Consider the following 25,290-nt stretch of genomic DNA (forward strand, 5'->3'; position numbering starts at 1 on the left):
CTTCAACCTCAGTCCTCCTGGAATGCTTCCCCCATGTATCAGCCAAAGGGATCTTCTTTAAAATGCAAATTTTGTTTGGTCGCTTTCCTGCTTAAAACCCTCTGCAATGGCTCCCCAGTGCACACTCAGTACAATCCTAAATCTTTCGAGTAGCATAAAAGGCCATGCATTAACTGGGTCCTATCCACCTCAGGCCACTCTCACCTCATCCTTTAGGGTTCAACTTAATGTCACTCTATGGGAAATATATACCTCTGTTTCCCACATACACTCACCCATATACATGATATACTCTCTAAATTATCATATCAGCCAAACTCGTGCTTAGATAATGACTGGTTTATTTGACTGAACAATAACTGTGGCCTTAATCAGAATGTTTTATCATGTTCAAGGAGCCATATGAGCCTGGAAAAGTAACATATCTGAGTTTATATCTGCAATTGTTCTTAACATTTTGATAAACTTAAAGAAAAATAAACCGCTTTGCCTCAGTTTTAAAGTTAGTAAAAAGAATTAATATAGATACTAATCAACTAACTTGTTGTATTACCTTTAGCCTGAGAGCATTCTGGAATCACAGCAACCATTGGCAAGAAAGTACCAACCACTGGTAATAAATTGTAGGCAGGGAATATATCCAAGGGAGATGGTATCTTAAATTTATAGGGTTCATCCTGGGGATTTCAAATTAGTTTACTTATACTCTTTGTGAAAGTAGGAGATAAGGGAGGCACAAATGCTATTTCTTTGTAGAACAAACTGACATTCAGAAATTAGGTAACTTGTCAATGGCTTACTGCCAACATCAAAGTATTTTTTACATATTATCCAAGAATCCTCAGAGCATCTTTGGTAGCTGGATAAGAAGATAGATTACTGGGATCCCTGGGTGGCACAGCAGTTTAGCGCCTGCCTTTGGCCCAGGGTACGATCCTGGAGACCCAGGATCGAGTCCCATGTCGGGCTCCCAGTGCATGGAGCCTGCTTCTCCCTCTGACTATGTCTCTGCCTCTCTCTCTCTCTGTGTGTGTGACTATCATAAATAAAAAAAAAAAAAAGATAGATTACTAACTGCCATTTGCATAAAGGAAATGTAACCATATAAGCATGAGTGGCCTCATGTCACCCACAAAGGGAGGGCACAGACAGAAATAGAAACAGGTTCTAAGACTCCTGGTTCTCCAACCCATGGCACAGACTGGATAGAAATACCTGAACAATCAAATACTGATCTAATTTGCTGAATATATGTATCTATCAGATTCAATTATGAGCTTTCATTCTGCATCCAAGGCATTTTTTCTGTTTTTCGGTAAGAATAGAATTATTTGTTGAAAACTGAATAATTACCTAAAGGTGGCGTGGTGATTTAACTAAACTACAAATGTACAGTTCTGGCCCTCTAAAGCTGATATGATGGCCAATATTAATAAAATTCGAAACCTACTTTTTCCCAGAAGTTTCGGCCTGCTAAACGGTATTGAGCATTCTACCATGAAAAGAGTCAGTAAAATAATGTCTCAAGAGGCTTAAGTAGGGTCTATTCTCCTTCCAAAGTCAGCAGAGTATAAAGAAAGGTGAACACACTGGATACAGTCAGTACTGCCTTCTAATTCTAACTCCATGGAAAGGTAAAAACAATTAACTGGATTTAAAAGCTTTTGCAGCTATTCAGAGAAGGGAGTTATTTAAGTCACCTATACTGCTGATTCAATGCATGTCACTCACCACCCTCCCTACCTTCACCTCATCCCACCTGGCAATCAGCAGCATTAGGGGCAAAGTGCTTGGAACCTCCTGTGAGCTCCTGTCATGGCAGGTCCTCACCTCAGTCCCCTAAATGCTATCAGCCAAAAAAGTAAAATAAAATTTTAAAAAATAAAATAAAATCCCACCAAGAAGCTCACCACAGCAATGAGAGAGCCTCAACTGAGCTTTATTCAGCTTTATCCTAGTTTTACTCTATTCTCCCCCGTCAGACCCAATTCTCAATTCCCCTAATGATTTTGAATCTTGTGATGACAAAAATGGGGAAATATTTAGCTCAGGTTTATTTCTATACTATTGCATAATCTCATCTAATTGGTACCTAAATTATATAATAACCAACAAAGAACAGAATTATTCTAGTTCATGTTGGGTGGGGAGGAGGAATGTAGACATCTCATAGAATATATACATTTCACAGAATATATATATATATGTATACATATATATATTCTATATATGTGATGTAGATCAATAATTAGATTGATCACAATCCCTGAATCCTCTTCATTGGTGGGAAAATACCATACACTTTATATGTGTTTTCCAGAGGAAGCAATTTTACAGGCTTCATTAGACAGTGGGCACACACTTTATTTTAACCTGCATACAATTATAGTTAAAATGCCTCTACTTGTGAAAGAAGACAAATTTACAAATCAGGGGCGATATGTATCAGAGTAGTTTAATCATGAAAACCAGATATCACACCCAGAACCTAAAGAGAGCCAGAATGAGTCCAAAGAGAAATAGAGAGTAGGTCTTGGGAAACTTCACTTGACCATTCTATCTTGCCTTTTCCAATGCAAGAAGCAAAAGGTAAGTATGGTTAGGAAGGCAAAAGATAGGTGTTGGTAAAAATGAATTAAGCAAATAAAAAACATTTAGGCCAATTACAATTTTTGGAATGATAATCACTGAAAATTATTGGTGAAAACTGTATCAATCAGAAAGAAGAAGTATAGAAAGCGGTGCAGTATAAAGCACTCCTGTTCCCAATGCCCAGTTCAGCAGCAACATAATTTCTGATAATTATCAAAACAATTCTATGGGAAATGGCACATTCTATTATTCCCATTTTACAGAGCGAGAAACCCAAAATCCAAACTGTAATTTTCTCCCTTCACTTATGTAATGATTCGGCAAAGAGATTAGTTAAAAGTTTTAAAACTTTTATTCCCACACTGATGCTTAGCCACCCTGCTTTAACAACTTCAACAATCATTTTAACTTAAAAAATGAGACCAAAAAGCGCATCAAACAATACGTCCCCAAAATAAGTATCAAACAATGAGTTTCAAAAATATGACCAGATAAAAAGCCTCTAAAAAGAAACTCAACCTATAGACAAAAATTGCCGCAGGTATATCATTTCAGAATTTCTAGATCCTTGCAAAACACAACCGACTACCAAGTTCAATTTCTTATGGTTTACTGTGTAAAAAGAATGTGGACACCTAGGACAGAAAGTGTCTTCAAGAGGACTTTAGCACATACCGTACTACCAGGGAACTCTCTACAACTGGAAAACTCTGGGAAGGAATGTCTGATTCCAGTTTCAAAACCCATGGAATTACCCTCAGAGCCCCCTGAAGCTAAAGAAATCTATGTGCAAATATTTAACTTCACTGATACAGCAGGTGTCAAAGAGCTCCTAAGCTAAGTGTTGTCTGCTTTTAGGGACTCTGGTGGGCTTTCAGCTGAGGCCATGATGAGAAAGAAGCAGAGCGCTGAGAAGGGGTCTATATGGGCACAACCTGCTCTGGGAAACCCAACTTGCTGTTCAAGTACCAACCCTTACACACCTCACCACATTTCTTTAAAGCTCTCCAATGGGTGGATACAGGTTTCTTTTAAGAAGGCTTTTCCTTCAGCAATATTTGCCTGAGTGTTTCCTCTGTACACACAGTTTCTGAGCAATCAGAGTGAACACCAGAGAAGAGGTCAGCAAAATGCAACCGGACACTTATAGCCAGCGCTCAGAATAGCCCCAGCTCCAACTTGGCCCCTCCCTTCCCATCCGATAGGTTTTCCTTCACTCCTTCTCGGCAATTACGTTTTTTACCATTGTAATTATTAACAAATGTCCACCCAGCCCCACTTTTTCTTTAGAATACTACCTCCTCCGATACACATAAATACGTCATCATGATATCCTCTAGTGAAAAATAGGGTTAAGTCATTATGATTTCATGTCTGTAAAATGTTGAGATCCTGACCTCCAAAAACACAAACATCGTGGTTTCATTAGTTTAGTCTCTCTCTTCGAAAGACAGGGTAAAAAAAAAAAAAGGGGGGGGGGTAGAAAAGAAAAATGCAAACACGATTTAGGGGCCTCTTTAATTTCTCAATATAGATATATAAACAACATAAATATGTATAAATATGTCAATGATCTCTGCAAAATCAAATAGCGGTAATAGCAAGGACAGGATCTTTAGAGGCTATGTTGCTTCATTTGATTAGAGTACAAAGGGAGGGGCACCTGGGTGGCTCAGTAGCTGACCATCTGCCTTTGGCTCAGGTCGTGATCCTGGGATCCCAAGATCCTGGGATCAATTCCCCCAGGGGGCTCCCCATGGGGAGCCTGCTTCTCCCTCTGCCAGTGTCTCTGCTTCTCTGTGTCTCTCATGAATAAATAAACAGAATCTTCAAACAAAGAAGATTTTTTTAAGGGAACCAAATTTCTGACTAAAAATTTAAACAGTCTTTAGAGGATTATATAAAGTAATTCTGCATATGCTTTACTTAATGTTACATATTCGTGTATTAAGTTCTTCCTTTTAACAAATATTTAGCAAACACCTATTCTGTTCCAGACTCTGCTCTAATTTTCTACCTTTGTTTCCCTAAAAAGAATCCTCCCATAAACTCCATGAATTTTTAACAATTCTCTCTCTTAATGTCCATCAGTATACATGGGAATTTGTAAAAGTATTCTTCCATTTGGACAGATGGGAGCGCACTTCCTTCTAGACTTCGTTTTGAATGGAAGAGGAAAACCACCACAATAGATCATAATAGCTGTGAGAGCACTGATCACACTTCAGAAATGGAGACACGTTTCAGCCAATATTGTCTTGCTGCATTTTATGCTTCCTGAGTTAGACTTGATGTTAAGAAAAGGCCCCTCCTCATGAAGTCAGAGTTGCCAAGGCTTGCTGGGAAGTTACCTAGCCCTACAGAGCCAAGGCCTTATCTCAAAGGATAAGGTGGAGTTTGCTCTTTTCCCCTATTGCAAAATATGAGAATATTAAGTAATCTGTTTATATCATACAGATCCAAAATCTTGGCTGGGTTTTTAAGGATAAAACATCCATAGGACTTCCTAGTTGGAAAAAGCTACATGAGACTCTTTCTTCCGATCTCAACCTTGGTTCACCCAATAAAATTTGGCAATTTCCCCTAAGTGCGTTTGAAATGAAAATTTAGTGTTGTTCCTCATGGCCAGCATTTCTGGGTCATCTGGTAACGTCAATTTGTCTTCTACAGACCAATTCTGTGGAACTGCCTGGGCTGGAGCTGGAGTCTTTTGGTATAGAAACAAGTATGAGTATCTGAAACTTTGAAAGTTTTAAATGAGTTAATCCACAGTAGCCCCTCCATGACAAAAAATGTTAACTTTATAAAACTACAGATAGACATAGACACAGATGTAAAATAACCAGTGGAAGAACAGACATAAAAGCTTCTCTTTATGTTAAAGATTAAAATTGGCGCTTGGTCACCTTCTTTAAAGAGTATCTCTTTAAATGATTAACACAAATGTACATGAAGGAAATTATGTGAAAATGAGGTTTAGGTCTTTAAATATATCCCACATAAATTCATTATTTAAACAGAAGATGACTCCTCTTCTGACTCACTCTATTCTTAGTGAGCTCTGCAGTCGATGGTTTTCTATTGAGTTTTTAGACCGTGGATTAAGCATCATGCCACCCACCGAGAGTGAAGTTGAACCAGGTGAACTGGGGGCGTGGACGGAAGTCTCAGTCTCCCTCCTCTCCACAGAACTCTGGCAGAGAAGGCACCGTGAGAGAGCATCTAGTTCTTCTCACCTTCAGGCTGAGCTGAATCCGACTATCACAAATTAAGGGACCCTCAGAAGAATTTTTAAGGCAGGACCCTTTCAAAGTAACTAAAGCTACTGGACCTTAGTCACACTCAATCTCTTATCTTATTTGTGCAAATTACTTCAAAAAACAGAATTTTAAGTTTTCTTTTGCCAAGTGTGCTGCATTATGCTTTAGCCATGCTTATCCTAGGAGCAAGAGAAAGAACCACCTGGATCAAAGGAAACATTTGATAAAATAAATGAAAGGTGTTCCAGCTCCTTGCCCTTTGGATTTCTGATCCTTAAAAATGGAGCGCTTACTTCTGCCATAAATGTACCAGAAACTACTTCAGAACAAGATAACAGTTTGTTTTCCTCTAAATACACCCTTCTCTATGCAGTTAAAGATATGAGATGGACTCGTGTCCTTGTGGAAGACATTCTTGCTCAAACCATGAATCCTTATTAGAGGTCTTGATAATTTTCACTCTCAACCACTGAGACCATGAATAAGCCATAAACCCAACTATTTCAACTTTTTTATATTTTAACTGGAGTTGCTATAATATCTAAGTGATCCCACTCCCACCAGATAAAGTCAGGTAAGAAAAATGGGAGGGTCAACTAAGAGGGCACTAAATTAGAAATAAATAGTCCCTAACTGTAGTTTCAAGACTTGTTTTACTGTAGGGGTGCCTGGGTAGCTCAGTTGGTTACAGGACCAGCTCTTGATTTTGGTGCAGGTCATGATCTCAGGGTCATGAGATGGAGCCCCATGTCCAATTCCATGCTCAGCATGGAGTCTCCTTGAGATTCTCTCTCTTCTTCTGCCTCTCCCCTGCTCAAGCTTTCTCTCAAAAGAAAGAAAGAAAGAAAGAAAGAAAGAAAGAAAGAAAGAAAGAAAGAAAGAAAGAAAGAACTTGTACTATAGAAGAGCTTGCACTGTTGAATATTCTCCACCAAATAATGGCACCAAAAGCAACTATCCAAAATTCAGTAACAGGCAACTAGCTAAATATGCCTCAAAAAAAAGTGTAATCAGCTCAGTCTCCAATCAACATGAAAGATAATCTTAGAACAGAAGTCTTATCAGAATACAAAAATACACAATATCCATGTGGCAAGTTTAATTATCACAAAGCCAAACAATTTTACAGATGTTTCTACCATATTTTGTTGTCTTTTTGTTTCTTCTTAGAGAAACTTGACTACATATTTGTATGCTATTCATTACATTGTTATTTTAATTTTGTGCTTGAAAATCAAGGGAAATACTTTAGGAAATAAACTTCTTAGTCAAAGCTTTAAGAAACGCATGTATAATATCCTATTGCAGTAGAGTGCTGTCAATCCTACAGACCTTACAAACTCAAGAAATGATTTACATCTCCTGTGAACTTAGCTAGAACATTATTCTCAAGGAAAACACATACACACACACACACACACACACACACACACACACACAGAGTACCTCTCATTCCCAAACCTTCTCACTGATTTCTCTGCTTTAATTGTCTCAAAAGTATATATTCATTCAATCTACAATATTTCTTACATTCATATGCTATAAGACTTTCACCTCGTCTTTGACACTGGAGCAGTGACAGTCACCACAGTGGAGACTTAACACCAGAGGCACAAGAATCTTAAGACAGAAGTTTTACTATTTTGCCCACACTAACCTGACATTTTCCCACAGTCATGTTGTAAAAGTGCAAGGAACCCATAAAACAATATAAAAGAAAATACTGTAGTTTCCTTTTTCCTAAGAAACTTAGGCATCAAATTCTCATTATTCAGAGTCAAGAGCATAAGTGAGGGAAGGAGGGAAATGGGGGGGGGGGAGCGGAGCGAGGGGACTACACAGTTAGAAGAAACCTAGTATGCAAACATAAGAAACGTCATGATGGCCATACTATTCCAACTCTTCTAGGAGTTATGAGGAGGCATCACGTACCCAGGACCTGCTGTTCAGTCTGGTTGAAGAATCACTCCAGAACATGCAATACCCACCCTTTTTCTTCCAAACCCTCCACCCCACTAGTCCAAGTTTTTGGTAAGCATTACATGTTTGCCAAACAGCACCAATCAGACTAGAGTTTCCAAAACACATACAAGTTGTCTCTCAGGTGATTTTAAAGGGAAGAATATATGACACAGTTCACTTGCAAGTTTCGTTTAACTTGATGAGTATTGTCTACAACTCTGATTTTTTTTAAATCTCATTGTAAATAATAATATCTTGTATATCTGTGATGCCTTCACCTAATCACTTTAATAAATATTAATTGAGCCCTGTCTTCTCACTATCAAGCAAATAGTATTGTTCCCACATTACTGATAAGTCAAAAGACAAGAGAAGAGAGGCACACTGAGAGCATGATAGCACCAACTGAAATTTAACTCATATTTGGTTTTTAACAGGCACTGGGCAACATTAACAAAAGAGGTCCTGAAGGTTTTTTAAGTAAAAAATGTCCATCGTTTCCTCACTGAAGTTCATCCATGATTACCCCTCTTTATAACCTCAGTTTATACCCATTTTTCCTGCAACAATGATATCATTCTCCTTCTGTAACATCTGTTTCTCTACCCTGCAAGCTACAAGAAAGAATATTAGAAGATGCTGCCAAATACATTTATATAAATCTAGCAGCCTCTCTGAATTAGTCATTACAAGGTGGTAACTATCTGGCAAAATATTTATTTTTGACATAAAGGCACAGCTAACACAGGCACCTGCTTCAAAAGTAAGACACCTCCTCCCCCCTTATTTTTAACCATGCAGGACCACACTGATTCAGATTCTAATGGCTCAATGAAGTTCTTAAAATTACTTTCTGTGTTGAAGCAAAAATGTGCAGACTAATAAAACCCCATAGAAAAGCTTTAGTTTTTAACTTCAAAAATATAGCTATATGCAATGTATGAGTGGTATCATCTACAAAGACATAAGTATATGAATATATACTTCCCCAGACCCATTAAGCTCACCTTCTACTTCTTCTTCATCACACACATGCTTAAGGAAGGAAGCCCCTCTGTCCAGGACAGCTTCATCCTCCATCCTATAGTAATAAAAAAGAAAAAAAGAATGCTCAGACTTCTCCTGGAGTGAGCCACTTGAAGTAGCCCAGCTTCTGGGCAGGTTAACCTGCAGGCTGCTGTTCATGTTAACAGGGCAGAGTCACTCTTCCTTTGGTGTCTGCTACTCCTTCACGCAGCTCCTCTCATCTGGTGCTTGAAAATATGCCGGTCCCACATAGCTTCAGTTCTAACCTTGAGAGGGCACCCACATGGACAGGTGAGAGAAAATCATCTCAATCCTATAGGCTGGATGCTGGGGGCTCTCCCTTTGGGATTTGCAAAAAGGCAGGGGGGAAAAGATGAAAGCAAAAAAAAAAAAAAAATACCAAGAGAGGAAGTTTGGTTTGTCTGGAGTGCTCGTGATGATCGTTTGTGGAAATCCAGCTTCAGTGCTTAGCTCTTTAAACACCCACTGCATAAAAATGTATACCCTCACACACACACACACACACACACACACGCGCGCGCGCGCACACACACACGCACCCACCCACACACAGCAAACCACAGGGAGTTAGGCTAGTGCACAGTGGGAGCCTAGCTTCCAGCCAGCCTCTTAATACCAGCACAGCCCAGTATTCTCTGTTGAGTGGCAAGCTTTGAGTCACATGTTGGCCTTACGGAAATCTGACATCTGAGGATTATCCAGCAACCCAGCTCCAGCAACAGTCATGTATATATGCCACCCATTCATTCATTTTCCACGTTCCTATCACACATCTCTGTGTATACCTGTCCTGTTAACTCTTCCCTGAAGGGCACAAAGTTCTTCAGTTTGTAGCCACATTATGCTGTCTGTCCTCCTGCCTCCTTACATAATAGGATCTGCTCTGCAATTTCATATGCTAAATAAGACCTCAGAATCCATCCAAGTAATGACAGTGTTTTTACGGCCCCTGATGCCAAACATGTTTCTTAGTTTATAGGATGAGTTAAGGTTGATTGCCAAATTCTGTGACTTCTTTTCACTGCATTAACTTTGACATGCAGAATTCCATGAACTCTATTTATAGTGAAAGCAGAAAGAAAAAAATCCCGAATTGCTCAAATGCTGCTTGTGTCGCACCGGTCTAGAAACAAAGAACTTTCTCTGGAGACAGCTGCTCTATGTCATACCGTACATAAGCTCTGCCAGAGAACCAAATGTTCACTCTGTATTCTATTCATCCAATTATGTGCTCAGGCACTGAATATTGTAAGTCTGTTTTCCATATTGTCCGTATAACTTATTCTTGTGCTTCAGATATTTGTTATAATCTATGTGGATATGTGCTGAATTCACATTTTCCTCTTTTCTATTTTAAGAGCATATCCATCTTTCAAAGCAACCATCTGAGTGTAAAAAGTCAGAAATTGAGTGTCAGGTAGACCTGGGTTTTAAAAATCTAGCACTACCATTTAATAAATGTATCACCTGAAGCAGAGTATTTAATTCTTTGAGCCTCAGTTTTTCCACCAATGAAATTGGGGGTAACAGTATCAACACTGCAGGATTGCTTTGAATTTCACAAACGTGAAAACACTCAGTTTTGTGCCTTGCACCTACTACATAGTCAATAAAGATAAGTTTCCTTCCTTTATTCTTTTCTTCTTTCTTCTTACCCCAAACTTTACTGGTAGACAATGCCATTAGGAAACTTGTTACCTTTGGACACTTGCATAACATCTTCTTTTAGGGATAGGGGTCTTGTATGCAATTTCATCCTGATATATATTTTTTTCCTCCTCTATACTCAAACTAAAAATATAAAACTAAAAGCAAGTAAGATATGGGAAATCAGGATTATGGTGGAAAAGAAAATGCCTTGAAGACTGGAGAAGTCAAATCATTTACCAGGAAGATTAAATGATACACATAATTTACCAACCCAACAAATATTTAATGTCTGCTACGTTCCAGGCACTCCTCAGAAGGAGGGGGAATACATTCATTCACAAGACAGACAAAATTCCTAAGAAACCAATAATAAATAGATGAGCAAAGTACTCTTAGATAGCATTAAATGCTCTGCACAGAATAAAATGAGGCAAGGGTTGCTTGGCATAAGGTGGTTCAGAAGAGGTTTCTGAGGAGGTGACATCTGAGTAGAGACAGAAATGACAGGGAGGAACCAGGTATTTGAAGATCTGAGGGCAGGGAGCATTCCAAGCAAAGGGAACAGCAAGTGCAAAGGCCCTAAGTGGGAACAAGTTTAGCATGTTCCAGGAAGGAAATGAGGTCAGTGAGGCTAGACAGAGAGAAGGCCAATGGTAGTGGGCAATGCTGGAGGAAACAGGTCCATGCAGTCCATGATAAGCAGACAAAATCTTAGGTGTTACAGGAGCCACTGCAGAATTTTGTTTTGTTTTGTTTTATTGAGGTAAAACTGACATACTACATTATATTAGTTTCAGATGTACGTGATTCAATTTTTATATATATTGCAAAATGATCACCATAATAAGTTTAATTAACATCTGTCGCCACACAGTTACAAGATTTTTTTCTTGGGCTGAGAGCTTTTAAGATCTACCCTCTTAGCAGCTTTCAAATATGCAATACAGTATTACTAATTACAGTTAAGATTTTAAGATGGAAAGTGACCTGAGCTGTTTTACCTTTTTAAAGACTCCCTCTGGCTGGTATGTGAAAAGTGGATAATCAGGAGACCAAAGAAACTAGGAAACTATTTTAGGAACCCAGGAAAGGCTGTGGAAGAAACAGGTTTTGGGGAAGGAATCAACAGTTCTTTTCCAGCCGCTTTATGGTTGAGATGTTTATTATATATACAAAAGGAGCCTTACAACTAAATGTCCAAGTCTGGAGCTTGGGGACCTAGAGCTGGAGAATCAATGAATGAAGCTGGTAATCTGCAGCCATTATTAGATGAGGTCATCCAGGAAGAAAAGACAGAAATTGAGGTGTAGCCCTAAGATCAAATGCTGAAGCATGTCAACAATTATAAGCAGAGCAGAAGGACAAAAGCAGTCCGAGGCAAAGGAAAAACCAGGAAAGAGTGATGTCAAGGAAGCACTGCTACAGAGAGGCTAAGAAAGATGGAGACAGAGAAGTGAAAATTCAACGTGGCAACATGGAGGTCATTGGCCACAATGACCACAGCACCTGAAACATACCAAACACAGTGCTGGACACTCAGAGGGCATCCATTAGATCTAGTCTTCTTCTCTTTCCTTCCCTCATCCACTCAGCAAATATTGACTAGGTGCCAGGCATACTGCTAGGCCCTGGAGACACAGTGATGAACACGACAGATTAGGGGATCTGCGTCAATCACACTTGCCTCCTCGAGGACTTGTCTGGGAGAGTCAGTCCAAAGAGCAAGAAGTCATCAGCCACATGGCATTTATAGACATACATAAGGATGGCAGCTTAATGGGGGAATTTTTTTTAAAGACCTGAAAAGCACAACAGAATCCTGGAAGCCTGTACTACTGCAAGCACGTCAACAGGACTGACTCCCCTTTGGAAAACAAACAGTATGTTAGGCCACACTTCTCAGCACAAACCCTTTCCCGCCTTATCAATCTATAGAATACAACAGAGTTTCCTACAGAACATCATTTCTGCACCCCAGCACAATCAAGCTAATCTTAAAGTCTTTCATCAACTTTTTAGACATTTCCTAAATAAAAGGTTTAGCCTTTGCACCTAAGCCCCTCCCAAAACTGTACGCAACCAAGAACTAAAGCAGAAGTAAAGGAGAAAGATCAGTAACAACTAAAAGAGACCAAAGAAATGTTAATAACCAGAGAGCCTTCTTCCTAGGCTGAGTAACCATCCAGCCTAATTGAAGCACCATCCTATGCTCCCTCTGAGTTCATGAGAATAATGATGGGTGCATTCCTTGGCTCTTTGATACATATTTCACATTCCCTCCAAGACTATACATAGCAAGTAATTAGAAACCTAGTTCTTTCTGACAGACAATACAAAGCATCTGCAAGCAGCCTCTTCCCTGTAGGAAGCGGAAAAAGAGAGATTGCCACAAACTGAAAATATAAAACCTGCAGGTCCACAGTGGCCTTTCCCCAGACCAGCCCTCTCCTCCTCAAAAGGCAAGGTGCATCCAGGGTCCTGCACCAAGCACAGGGATTCTACAACTTTTTCCCATCTTCATACTAACAAACATCGAGTATTTGGATTTGCCTTCCCCTCCTAAGGCCTCTCAGCAATCGCTTGCTATTATTAGTCAGACAGAGATATCTTTTGACATGACGGGCTGACCCGACCAGTTTTCCTTTTTATCAGTGGGAAGAAATTAACTCATCTAATCCCTAATCGGGCCCCCGAAATCCATTTGCAACGTGTCCCTTTCACACAAGCTGCCTCTGCTGAAAACAAAGAAAGGAAGGAGCATGCTTCTAAACAGCTCCCTGGGTTGCTCACATCGCCAGCATGAGGCAAAGTTCAGAATAGATTTGGAAGCTTCTCACCAGCATCACGGGGATAAGGGTCATACCAGTCAGTATAAGATCCACCCAGGGCCAATGCAGCTTTCCTTTAACAGTGGCTCTGACAGCAGAAGTCGGACCCCTTCCTCCAAAGTCCACACCCAACGTGGGGCTTTCTCCTATTCTCCATTATCCTGGGACACTAACATGATTTCACCGCAACACATGTCAAACCCGCTGCCAAATGAGCAGCTCTCACCAGCCGGGCCTAATCACTGAGCAGGCTTGTAAGGGTGACTTAAGCCCGGCACGAGAAACATTCGTGCAAAACTGCCAGCCACTGGGCGCCGGGCACCCATCTACATTCCACCCCTGTGAGTTCCCACCCCCGAAGCCCTCGCCAACTGCCAACGTGCTCCCCAGCTAGTCCGCGCCGCGCAAGCAGCTGCCGCCCAGCCAGTCAGCAGGTGGCAGGCTGCCAGCACCCGGGCCGCAGAGCGCAAGCCTGCCTGTCCCCGCGCTGCTAAAGGTTGAAGGTCTTCAGGGGTGCTGGCCTCTAGGTTCGCCTCACTTGCCCTCCCGCCTCCCCGATCCCATCCCTCCTGCGGCGCCTCCGTCTCTATGGTAATAGCATCTGGTTTCAGGGTCATGACTTTATACAGAGCGAGTTCCCTCTTAACCTAAGGCTTTTGCCAAAGGATGCACTAGCAAGAAGGTCACGGCTTGAGGGGGAGCCACCTGCGCCCTCGCCGTGTCGTGAGCTGCAGGGTCACAGGAGCAGCAACACTGAGACTCCCGGGGCCAAGATGGACCGTCCAACCCTGGCACGCAGGCTGCGCGTGAAGGACCGCTCCGGGGCTGGCAGCCCCAATCCCACGGCCAGCTCACGCTCCTCCTCCACACCCTGCACACCCTGCTCACCCTGCACACCCTCCACACCCTGCACACCCTGCACACCCTCCACACCCTCCACACCGGGCCTTTCTGCCCATTTTCCAAATGGCATCCTGGGGCGCAGAATAGCTCCAGTTTTTGCACGTCCCTACGTGAGTTTGACCATGACGGTTCCTTCTGCTCAGGCAGAAAACAAGTGCATTAGTTAGCCTCGTGTTCTAACCCACCCTACTTTATCCTCACTAGTCTGATCTGTTTACAACGTCTAATGAACCCCATAATCTCGCACTTTACAACAGCTTGCCAGTGCACAGCAAATGTTTAAACAGTTCTTTATACACATGCCCTCATACACACCAAAGTGACGCACACAGGGGAGTAGACAGATACTGAGAAGTAAAGAGTTTTGTTATTTTTAGCCATTGCTGCCGTGAAAAGTCTATCTTCAGCCTATGCATAGGGGCCTTCACTCAGGACCCAGAGGTGCCAATCGCAAGTCTCGGAGCTCCAAAGCGGGCTGTCCCTCCTGCTTTGCTGGTCTTAGAACAGAGGGAAGGCAAAAGCAGCATTTTCACAGGTCTTCTTCAGGAGCCACACAGAAAGCAACAATCAGTCCTGACATCTAAAATTATACACTCACACACACATCTCTGGATTCTATTCCCTATTCAAGTCATTTCTAAGAAGCGGGGAACCATTTTCATTACGCTCCACTTGCAAGCATGATATGTTCTTTCAATTTTTTTTAAACTGCACAATGTTTTACTGGTGCCTTTGTGGTTTTGGGAAATCTGCTTTCCACACTTACAACACACAATTAAAGAACAGTATCGAGTCTCCAAAGCGTAGGCAGGCGACAGGGGCAAGCGACAGCAGTGGCTGCAAGGAGCAGTGCCACCTTTTGGCAACTCGTGTTCACTACAGGGAAGCGGAGGGCAAGAGCAGAAGAAAGGCTGCAACGTGCTGGGTCCACACTTCAACGGGTCTCCCAGGGGCCTTCCGCTCCCCAGGGAGGAAGAGACAAGACGGCAGTTGTTGGTGTCACTGTGGAAGCCGCTGGAGCTCTGGACATGAACGTTGGGGTAAAGAGACATCAATGCAACAGACCTGACAGGCATGACCAATGGCCAGAGGCAACTCCCCGAGATCAGCCAGCAACAAAGCAAAGCAAACCCCCTCCTCGGAGTTCAGGAGGGCCCTAATCAGTCTGGAAATTTACACAGGCCCAGGGCCAGGGAGAAATGGGTGACAGCCCCACATGGAATCAGGCTGCAGACTGGATAAAAGGTGAAAATGTAATCCAGGGCAGGATCATGCCAAACATAAATCTGGATTTATGAACTGCATTAAAAGTTCATTTGTACTCTTGGGCACTTATCCCAGAGAAACAAAAACTTACGGTCACACAGAAACCTGGACATGAAGGTTCACAGCAGCTTTATTCGTAATAGCCAAAAGCTAGAATTAGCCCAGGCGCCTCTCAACAGGTGAAAGATTCAACCAAGTATGGATACCTACCACTCAGTGACCAAAGGAGCACACTATGATACACAGAACAAATTAAATGAATCTCCAGGCGGTCACGCTGAGTGAAAAAAGCTAATCCCAAAAGGCTATGTATTGTATGATCCTATTTATGTAACATTTTTTGAAATGACAAAATTCTAGATATGAAGGACAGATTAGGGTGGCCAGGGGTAGAAACTGGGGGGGGGGGGGGGACGGTGGACAGGAGGGTGTTTGTGGCTATAAAAGAACAACATGAGGGATCCTGTGAAATTGGCTCTGTTCAGTGTCTTACCTACGGTGGTGGATACATGGATCCACACAGCGATACAATTATATAGAACTTAATACATACATACAAATACACAGAAAAATGAGGGTAAGTGGGGCGCCTGGGTGGCTCAGTCAGCTCAGCATCCAACTCTTGATTTCGGCTCAGGTCCTGATCTCAGCATCCTTGGGTTCAAGCCCCTCATTGGTCTCCCCACCTCCCCACTCAGCAGGGAGTCTGCTTAAGGATTCTCTCTCTCTCCCCTTTTGCCCCCCTCCCCGTGTGTGTTCTCTCTCTCTCTGTCTTTCTCTCTCTCTCTCTGTCTCTTCCTCCCTCTAAAATAAATAAATAAATCTTTAGGAAAAAAGAAAAAATGAGGCTAAGTAAAACTGAGGAAATCTGAGTAAGTTCAGTGGATCATATCAGCCAATATCTTGGTGGTTGATATTATACTAAAGTTGTAGAAATGCTGACATTGGGAAAAACTGGCAGAGTGTACAAGAAATCTCTCTGTAAGTTAGAACAAATTATTTTAAGATTTGTGTGGAATCAGAAAAGACCCCGTATAGCCAGGGGAATTTTAAAAAAGAAAACCATAGCTGGGGGCATCACAATGCCAGATTTCAGGTTGTACTACAAAGCTGTGGTCATCAAGACAGTGTGGTACTGGCACAAAAACAGACACATAGATCAATGGAACAGAATAGAGAACCCAGAAATGGACCCTGAAATGTATGGTCATCTAATATTCGATAAAGGAGGAAAGACTATCCATTGGAAGAAAGACAGTCTCTTCAATAAATGGTGCTGGGAAAATTGGACATCCACATGCAGAAGAATGAAACTGGACCACTCTCTTTCACCATACACAAAGATAAACTCAAAATGGATGAGAGATCTAAATGTGAGACAAGAGTCCATCAAAATCCTAGAGGAGAACACAGGCAACACCCTTTTTGAACTTGGCCACAGTAATTTCTTGCAAGATACATCCACAAAGGCAAAAGAAACAAAAGCAAAAATGAACTATTGGGACTTCATCAAGATAAGAAGCTTTTGCACAGCAAAGGATACAGTCAACAAAACTAAAAGACAACCTACAGAATGGGAGAAGATATTTGCAAATGACATATCAGATAAAGGGCTAGTTTCCAAAATCTATAAAGAACTTATTAAACTCAACACCAAAGAAACAAACAATCCAATCATGAAATGGGCAAAAGACATGAAGAGAAATCTCACAGAGGAAGACATGGACATGGCCAACAAGCACATGAGAAAATGCTCTGCATCACTTGCCATCAGGGAAATACAAATCAAAACCACAATGAGATACCACCTCACACCAGTGAGAATGGGGAAAATTAACAAGGCAGGAAACAACAAATGTTGGAGAGGATGCGGAGAAAAGGGAGCCCTCTTACACTGTTGGTGGGAATGTGAACTGGTACAGCCACTCTGGAAAACTGTGTGGAGGGTCCTCAAAGAGTTAAAAATAGACCTGCCCTACGACCCAGCAATTGCACTGTTGGGGATTTACCCCAAAGATTCAGATGCAATGAAACGTCGGGACACCTGCACCCCGATGTTTCTATCAGCAATGGCCACAATAGCCAAACTGTGGAAGGAGCCTCGGTGTCCATCAAAAGATGAATGGATAAAGAAGATGTGGTTTATGTATACAATGGAATATTACTCAGCAATTAGAAACGACAAATACCCACCATTTGCTTCAACGTGGATGGAACTGGAGGGTATTATGCTGAGTGAAATAAGTCAGTCGGAGAAGGACAAACAGTGTATGTTCTCTTTCATTTGGGGAATATGAATAATAGTGAAAGGGAATATAAAGGAAGGGAGAAGAAATGTTGGGAAATATCAGGAAGGGAGACAGAACATAAAGACTCCTAACTCGGGGAAACGAACTAGGGGTGGTGGAGGGGGAGGAGGGCGGGTGTTGGAGGGGAATGGGTGACGGGCACTGAGGTGGACACTTGACGGGATGAGCACTGGGTGTTTTTCTGTATGTTGGTAAATTGAACACCAATAAAAATTAATTAAAAAAAAAATAAAGTAAAAAAAAAAAAAAAAGAAATCTCTCTGTATTATTTCTCAAATATGCATGTGCATCTATAAACAGTTCAACAAAAATTTCAAAAAAAACTAAAAGCTCATTTACGAATCTGCTCTTTTAAAAAAATGTCCCCTTGGAGCACAATTTTTATGATGGTCACATACCAAGACTGGCCCTTCTACATCTATGCAGAAGCAGGCCGGCCAGCACAAGTCCCAGATGCGCTCTGTGCTAACTCCGTAACGTCAGCTTCCATCGCACTCCAGTGGCCTTTAAAATGAGCCTAAAAATACTTCATAACATTCAAGGAATTAAATAAGTTCCTGGAGTAGATAAATTCAATTAATTTTAGTTGAATTTAACTCTAAGGTCCCTAAGGGCCCAGAAAGTACCAGAGAATCAAGTCCTACAGACCCCAAGGCCTTAATTCGGTCTCTAAGAGCAAATGCACGAGGGTGTCGCCTGGGGAGACTACGATCGTCACCAAAAGGCCCCAACTCCTGTGTCCCATCTTTTCTATGTTGGGGCAAGGTCTGCTATACTCTCTGTCCCCAGACTGCTGACTGAGCTCTGAAAGGCTGCAGCAGACTCAGCAACAAAGGACAAGAAAAGAACTGGTAGCAGAGAGGACACAGGAATTAGGGGGTGAGGAAAGATATGGAGGTTCAGGGCATGTGATAGATGAAGGGAGAAGTAACCAGACAGGGCATCAAGTGTGCAAAGAAGGGAATGACTTCCACGATTCCCTCAGAACACTCGCCTGATTTAGCCTGCACCCCACAGCCACACCCTCTTTAATTTTTTTAGTGGGCCTTCCCATGCGCTTCCTCAACCACGGTGTGTTGCTTCTGACCAGAGTTCCACCTGAAGAACAGAATGGTCGCGTTCCTCTAAATGCAGATACTCAGCACCTTGTCCTTTGAAAGCTTTCTCAGTTTTTACTGTTGGGGGCAGGGAAAGAAGGCTCCCTTCTCAATTCTTTTAACCTTCAATTGCCCTTTTTCATATGCTCTGGTGTGAAAATCAGAAAGGTCCTAAGAGAAGGTGAAGGCAAGCTGAAAAGGCTGGGGATACTCCATGTGAGAAACCAGAAGGGCAGCTTTGGGCAAGTCTCTCCTCTCTCCCTTCCTCCTCACCACTGCCAGGTCTTCAGCCAAAAGCCAGAGCCCAACCAGCCACAGAATAAAGATGGCAGAGCCAACAGAAGAAGATAAACCTCAGGGTAATATGGGGAGAGGGAATATCTATAGCTAGAAACCATCCTGCAAGACAGCTGTGAGTTGAGGGACACTCCAGTATGTTCAGGCTTAGAAGTCAATATGTGATTGGTGGCTTCCTACCTGCCCTCCCACCCACGGGCTCTAACTCGTCTCCCGCTCTGAACCCACTCTCCTGTAACCCATCCATTTATAAAAATACCATTTGGTATCACTCTCCTTTTAAAAATCATTCAATGGAAAAAAAATCATTCAATGGTTCTTAATTATATTGAAGATGAAGTCCAAACTGCTCGACATGGAATTTAAGGCTTGTCACGAGCTTGTCACACTTAGCTCCTGTCATCCCCCATGCCACACCATGCCCTGAAGAGACTACCAAGCCATGGTGTTCCTCTGTTCTCAGCAGCCCCCTGAACCTGTCTGCTTCTCATATGGCACGTACGACACTACGCTGTCACTATCGCTGAAGCTCACGCGACTGCACTTGGACATGTCATCCCCACCACATTATGAACTCTTTTGAGAGCAGGTATCATCTTTCCATGCTCTTTTTAACTCCAGTGTAAAGCACAGTCACTATATATTCCAAGTGCTCTTTAAATGCTGATGAATGAACAAATGAACCAACCAATGAAGAAAGGGTACACTGAGGGTAGGTACATGTTTGGTACTAAATGCGTCTCTAAGTTTAAAAGGTCCTAAAAGTATTTTTCAAGCAATATACATGAGGTACGCCTGGGTGGCTCAGCGGTTAAGTACATCTGCCTTTGGCTCAGGGCATGATCCTGGAGTATCAGGATCGAGTCCCATATTGGGCTTCCTGCATGGAGCCTGCTTCTCCCTCTGCCTGTGTCTCTGCCTCTCTGTGTGTATGTGTGTCTTTCATGAATAAATGAATAAAATATTTAAAAACGAATATACATGAGCAAACTTCCAATTACATGGTTTGGTATTCAACTAAAGAAAACAGTGATTTGTTCCAAAACAAGAAGAAAAGGGCTATGTTGTATTCTCTGAAAGATGTTATGTCTGTGGGTGAATTAAGGTATTTTTTAAGTATGATTTTAAATATCTACTCTTCTCCTTATTGGCTAATTTAAGAACTTAACCCTTCACAGAGACTATAACTAGACTGAAATATGTAAAGGCAGAATGAAATTCAAATCAGAATTTCCCCATCTGTTTAAACTACAAAGTTAAGAGGCACCTGGACCTGCCTTGTAGAAGATTCTAAGAAAATATTTGCTCAATGAATGTACAAATGAATAAACTTAAAAATAAACTGCAGCTTAAATTGCTTTAAAAATACCCTGAAGAATGGGGCACCTAGGTGGCTCAGTCATTTAAGTGCCTGCCTTTGACTCAGGTCAGGATCCCAGTGTCCTGGGATCCACTGGCATCAAACCCCACATCTGGTTCCCTGCTCAGCAGGGAGTCTCTTCTTCCTTTCCCTCTGCCCCCTCCCTCTGCTCATGCTCTCTCTCAAATAAATAAAAAAAATCTTAAGAAAAAAAAAACTTGAAGAAGTATAAGAAGTTATAAAGAAAGTTCAATTTTGTTCCTGAGACCTGTAACTAGACAAATAAAATTCTGAAACTTGTTTAGGTAAACCAATAAAGACCCTCATAGTAGCTACTTGAAGAGGAAATTAGGATTTAAAATGTCAATATAAATCTTGAGCACTGGAAATTTTAGCCAAACTTTACATTTATACACAGTCAATGTTAATTATTTATGGTAATTGGTACAGGAATAGCACAGGTAACTAATATCCACAGTTAATTCATACATTTCATTTTTTAATTTAAATTCAAGTTAGTTAACATACAGTGTACTATAGGTTTCAGGGACAGAATTTAGTAATTCATCACCTAAATATAATACCCAGTGCTCATCCCAAGTGCCCTCCTTAGTACCCATCACCCATTTAGCTCATCTGCCTACCCACTCCCCTCCAGCAACCCTCAGTTTATTCTCTATAGTTAAAGGTCTCTATGGTTTGCCTCCCTCTCTGTTTTTATCTTATTTTTTCTTCCTTTCCCCTGTTTTCATCTGTTATGTTTCTTAAATTCCAAATATGAATGAAATCATATGGTATTTGTCTTTCTCTGACTTATTTCGCTTGGCATAATACACTCTGGCTCCATCCACGTTGTTGCAAATGGCAAGATTTCATTTCTTTTTAATGGCCGAGTAATATTTCCTTGTGTATATATACCACTTCTTCATCTGTTTATCAGCTGATGGACATTTGGGCTCTTTCCATAATTTGGCGATTATAGATAATGCTGCTATGCACCTTAGGGTTCACGTGCCCCTTTGAATCAGCATTTTGGTATCCTTTGGATAAATATGTTAGTGCAATTGCTGGGTCATAGGGTAGCTCTATTTTTAACTTCTTGAGGACTCTCCACACTGTTCTCCAGAGTGGCTGCACCAGTTTGCATTCCCACCAATAGCGCAAGAGGGTTCCCCTTTCTCATCATCCTCACCAACATCTATTGTTTCCTGTGTTGTTAATTTTAGATTAGATTTAGATTCTGACAGGTGTGAGGTGGTATCTCATTGTGGTTTTGATTTGTCATACGTTTCATTTTAGATGATGATTTCACATACATTTATTGTGGATTTTACCATGACCTCTAGTAAGATCCTGGTTGACAGGTGAATAGAGACTCAAGAGCAGGAGTTCGTTCTAGGACACAGCACTGGGAGTCAGCTGGATGGCACTGGTCAGGCACAGCCCCTGACCTACCAACCTCTAACACCCAGAGCTGACTCTAGGGAAAGGTGCCAACCTCTACCCAATGTGGCAGCCATACTGCTCACATCTTCCGTCCTCAACCATCACAGCCACTGGTGGAGATGAGGCTCCTAGCATTTGGCTGAGTTCTTGTTAGCTACCATCAAGCACGCATTATTTCTTTCTCAACGCTGTGAAATTTTGTCTGACTGGTTCAGAAACAGAATAGGCCTTAGACTTTTAGCCAAAAGATTTCAACACCTATAACAATGTAGGAATTGAGATTAGGAACTCTCATCATCCATTAATTTGAAAAAAAAAAAAGAGTCCCATTTTTAAACACTTACACATGCCAAGTACTGTGCTAAGCACTTTACAATGATTTTTTTATTAAATCCTCATGACAATTCCATGAGGTAAGTACTTTTCACAAACCCATCTTAGACTTAAAGTTTGACATTAAATAATTAACCACAAATCACACAGTACAATGTGATATGAGAAGACCAAGCAGGCCATCTAAAGCAATCCACAATTTCACCCACTCTACTCTATTCCTGTATAATTAAATAATCCATGCCTGTTAGGCACTACCTTCAAGGTTTTTTTTTTTAATATTGGTTAACTGAAATATGTCTACAAATTACATCAATTATTCTCACCTCTTTCCCTCTCTTGGTGTGCCTCCTGGCCAAAGACTTAAGCATCCTCTAACATGCCTCCCAAATAAATGCCTCTATTCTTACTTAGCAAACACTTAGGTTGAGCTTACTATTTGCCAGCCACTGCTGTAACTGCTAGACAAGTGTTATTAACTCATTTAATTCTCACAACAATCCATTGATGTATGTACCATTTTTGTCTTCATTATCTCTTAAGCACAGAGATATTAAGTAACTTGCCCAAAGTCATCCAGCTAGTAACTGTTGAGTCAGAATGTGAACCCAGGCAGTCTAGGCCTACAGTTCTGTGTTCTTAGCCACTATCTATCATGCTGCCTCTCTTTGGCTGTTTTGAAATCTGTTCTAAACCTTTAGGAACCTGGAATCACAAATATTAAACAGACTTTTGGTGAAAGACAAACCAGGTCACCCTTAGACCATACAGACCCTTGACATTCATGAAACATTGTCTCTCCCAACCTAATTTTGCAAATACTCAAATTCACAAATATCCCTGTAGCATAATTTCTGATACACCATGTAGTCAAGTATAACTTTACGAGTTTCTCAATTCTCAGGGTAAAGAAAGCAACCAGGATGACCTGCAATGCAGGAGGTAGCCCATCCACTAGGCTCAGTCTGGGCCCACCATCCACACAGTTCACCACATGCACTGCTATAAAGCAGCGTCTACACCATATAACCATTCAGGGCCGCCAACAAAGAGCTGAAATCACAATTGTTAGGTTCACACATGCCAAGGATCTACTGTAACAAATGTGAGAAGGGTACATCACTTACCATATGGGCTATGCCACTAAACAGAAAAACAACTTTTTCTGTTTATGAGCTTTATGAGCACACTTCACTGTTACATGAATAATGAAGACACATCTCTACTCTTTGTTCCCTACTGAAGGGTCTTTCTCCACAAGGTTGTTCAAAGTGTGCCCTTCATTTCCCACAAGGAATCCTTCTGTGTATACTTGTGATCAAATTTTCCAGAGTTTAACTCATTTATTCATTCATTTAAACAATTTCTTGAGTGTCTACTACAACTAGGCATTATTCTAGGCACTAAGGATAAACTCATGGTGAGAAATAGATGATAAACAAAATTTAAAAGTAAATTGTGTACTATAGAAGGTGACACTCCTCTGAGGAAATATAAGCAAGAAAGAGATTTAGCATGTGCTGGTAGGCCAAGGATGGGGATGGGGGCGGGATATGGAGGGGGCAGTTTTAAATAGGTACTTAGGGAATATCTGAATGGTAGTTAAGTAAAGACCTCCTGAAGGAGGTGAGGAAGTGAGTGTGTGAAGGAAGAGCAAATGAAAAGGCCTTGAGGCAGGAAAGAGCCTGGCAGATTCTTGGAACATCAAGGAGACAAGTGGCTAAAGCTGAGTGAACGTGGAGGATAGAAGATAAGGTCAGAGATGTATAGGCAGTGAAAGGGCAGGCTGCGTGGCCTGGGAGGCTGTTCTAAAGGCTTGACATTTACTCTGAGCAACTAACCACTGAACTGTTCTGAACAGAAGTGATTTTTTCCTCAAGCTTACGGTCTTCTTTACTTTTTAAATCTTTGTCATTATATAAACATTTCCAGCAAGGTCCTTCTTGGAACATCGTTCCACTCAGAATGTAGCAGAGCAGTTACAGGCAGGGACTGTGGGTCAGGGTCCTATGACAGCTTTGCCAGAGCTGACCCAGTCCTGTGTCTGCAGAGCCATGGGTAGACCAGCACACCACAGAAGGCTGACCCCAGTGTCCAGTATCTGCACACTAATGCCAGCTTTGCAAAGGTACTGAGCAATGCATCAGTGCTCAGAACTAAGGCCACCTGGCATCCTGTATCCATACAATCTTTATTAACTTCTGCTAACTAGCCTTGGAGTTCATGACTCAAGCAGTTGCCACCTGAATCCTTGTCTACCTAAACTGACCCCAGAGAGAGCAGTAGCAATGTTAGAAGATGTCAAAGCAGATGATTAATAGGCAGATATCGGGAGAATAGCATGGAATTGATTTATTGATGGCTTTTTGACACCTATGATTCAAATCTATGCTTTAAATAATAAAGAACACATTTGAAGCTGTTTTTAACAATAACTTTTCTAGATTAATTTTATAAGAATGAGAAGGACATATGGGGAGTCTGGGTGGTTCAGTCAGTTAAGTGTCTGACTCATAATCTCAGCTCAGGTCTTGAGCTCAGGTCTTGATCTCAGGGTCATGAGTTCAAACTCATGTCAGGCTCCACACCCTGCTTAAAGAAAAAAATGTTTAAAAAGAATGGGAAGGACATAGGAAGACTGCCAATTCCATAGTTATGCTTATTGTATTTTGAGGGGAAATGCCCTTGGCTTGCCATCTCTTGCCTACGGATGGAATAAATGCTTCTTTGGCTCTAGTGGCTTCCTTTGTTATCCAGTAGCCGCCAACCCTGCAGGAGTATGGTACTCCCCAACCTAAAAATAACCTTCTTTGACCTGGTAGCTAACAAAAAACCAACAGGCTTAATCATCAAATGCAGTATATGTATTCAAACAAATCAATTGTTTTAAAAATGTTTTTAAGACAATCAAGGAAATCTGAGTATTAATTATTAGATGTA

The 25,290-nt window shown here is 41.4% G+C and overlaps 1 protein-coding gene across 15 annotated transcripts in view; it reads right to left on the reverse strand.

The window, feature by feature from the left end:
• The window catches only part of SLC4A4 (solute carrier family 4 member 4), a 424,139-nt gene that overhangs the window by 286,138 nt on the left and 112,711 nt on the right, over nt 1–25,290 (reverse strand). For 8 of the 15 annotated variants that reach the window (XM_072748813.1, XM_072748814.1, XM_072748806.1 and 5 more), the window contains one exon: nt 8,822–8,895. In XM_072748813.1, coding sequence (XP_072604914.1) covers nt 8,822–8,895 — 74 coding nt within the window. Of the gene's footprint in view, nt 1–8,821; nt 8,896–9,240; nt 9,513–13,374; nt 13,602–25,290 lie in introns of those variants that run through there. The other 7 variants (XM_072748808.1, XM_072748811.1, XM_072748818.1 and 4 more) reach the window with 6 other exon arrangements.

This window comes from Vulpes vulpes, chromosome 2 (genome assembly GCF_048418805.1).
Source record: "Vulpes vulpes isolate BD-2025 chromosome 2, VulVul3, whole genome shotgun sequence".
NCBI classification, from domain to species: Eukaryota; Metazoa; Chordata; class Mammalia; order Carnivora; family Canidae; genus Vulpes; species Vulpes vulpes.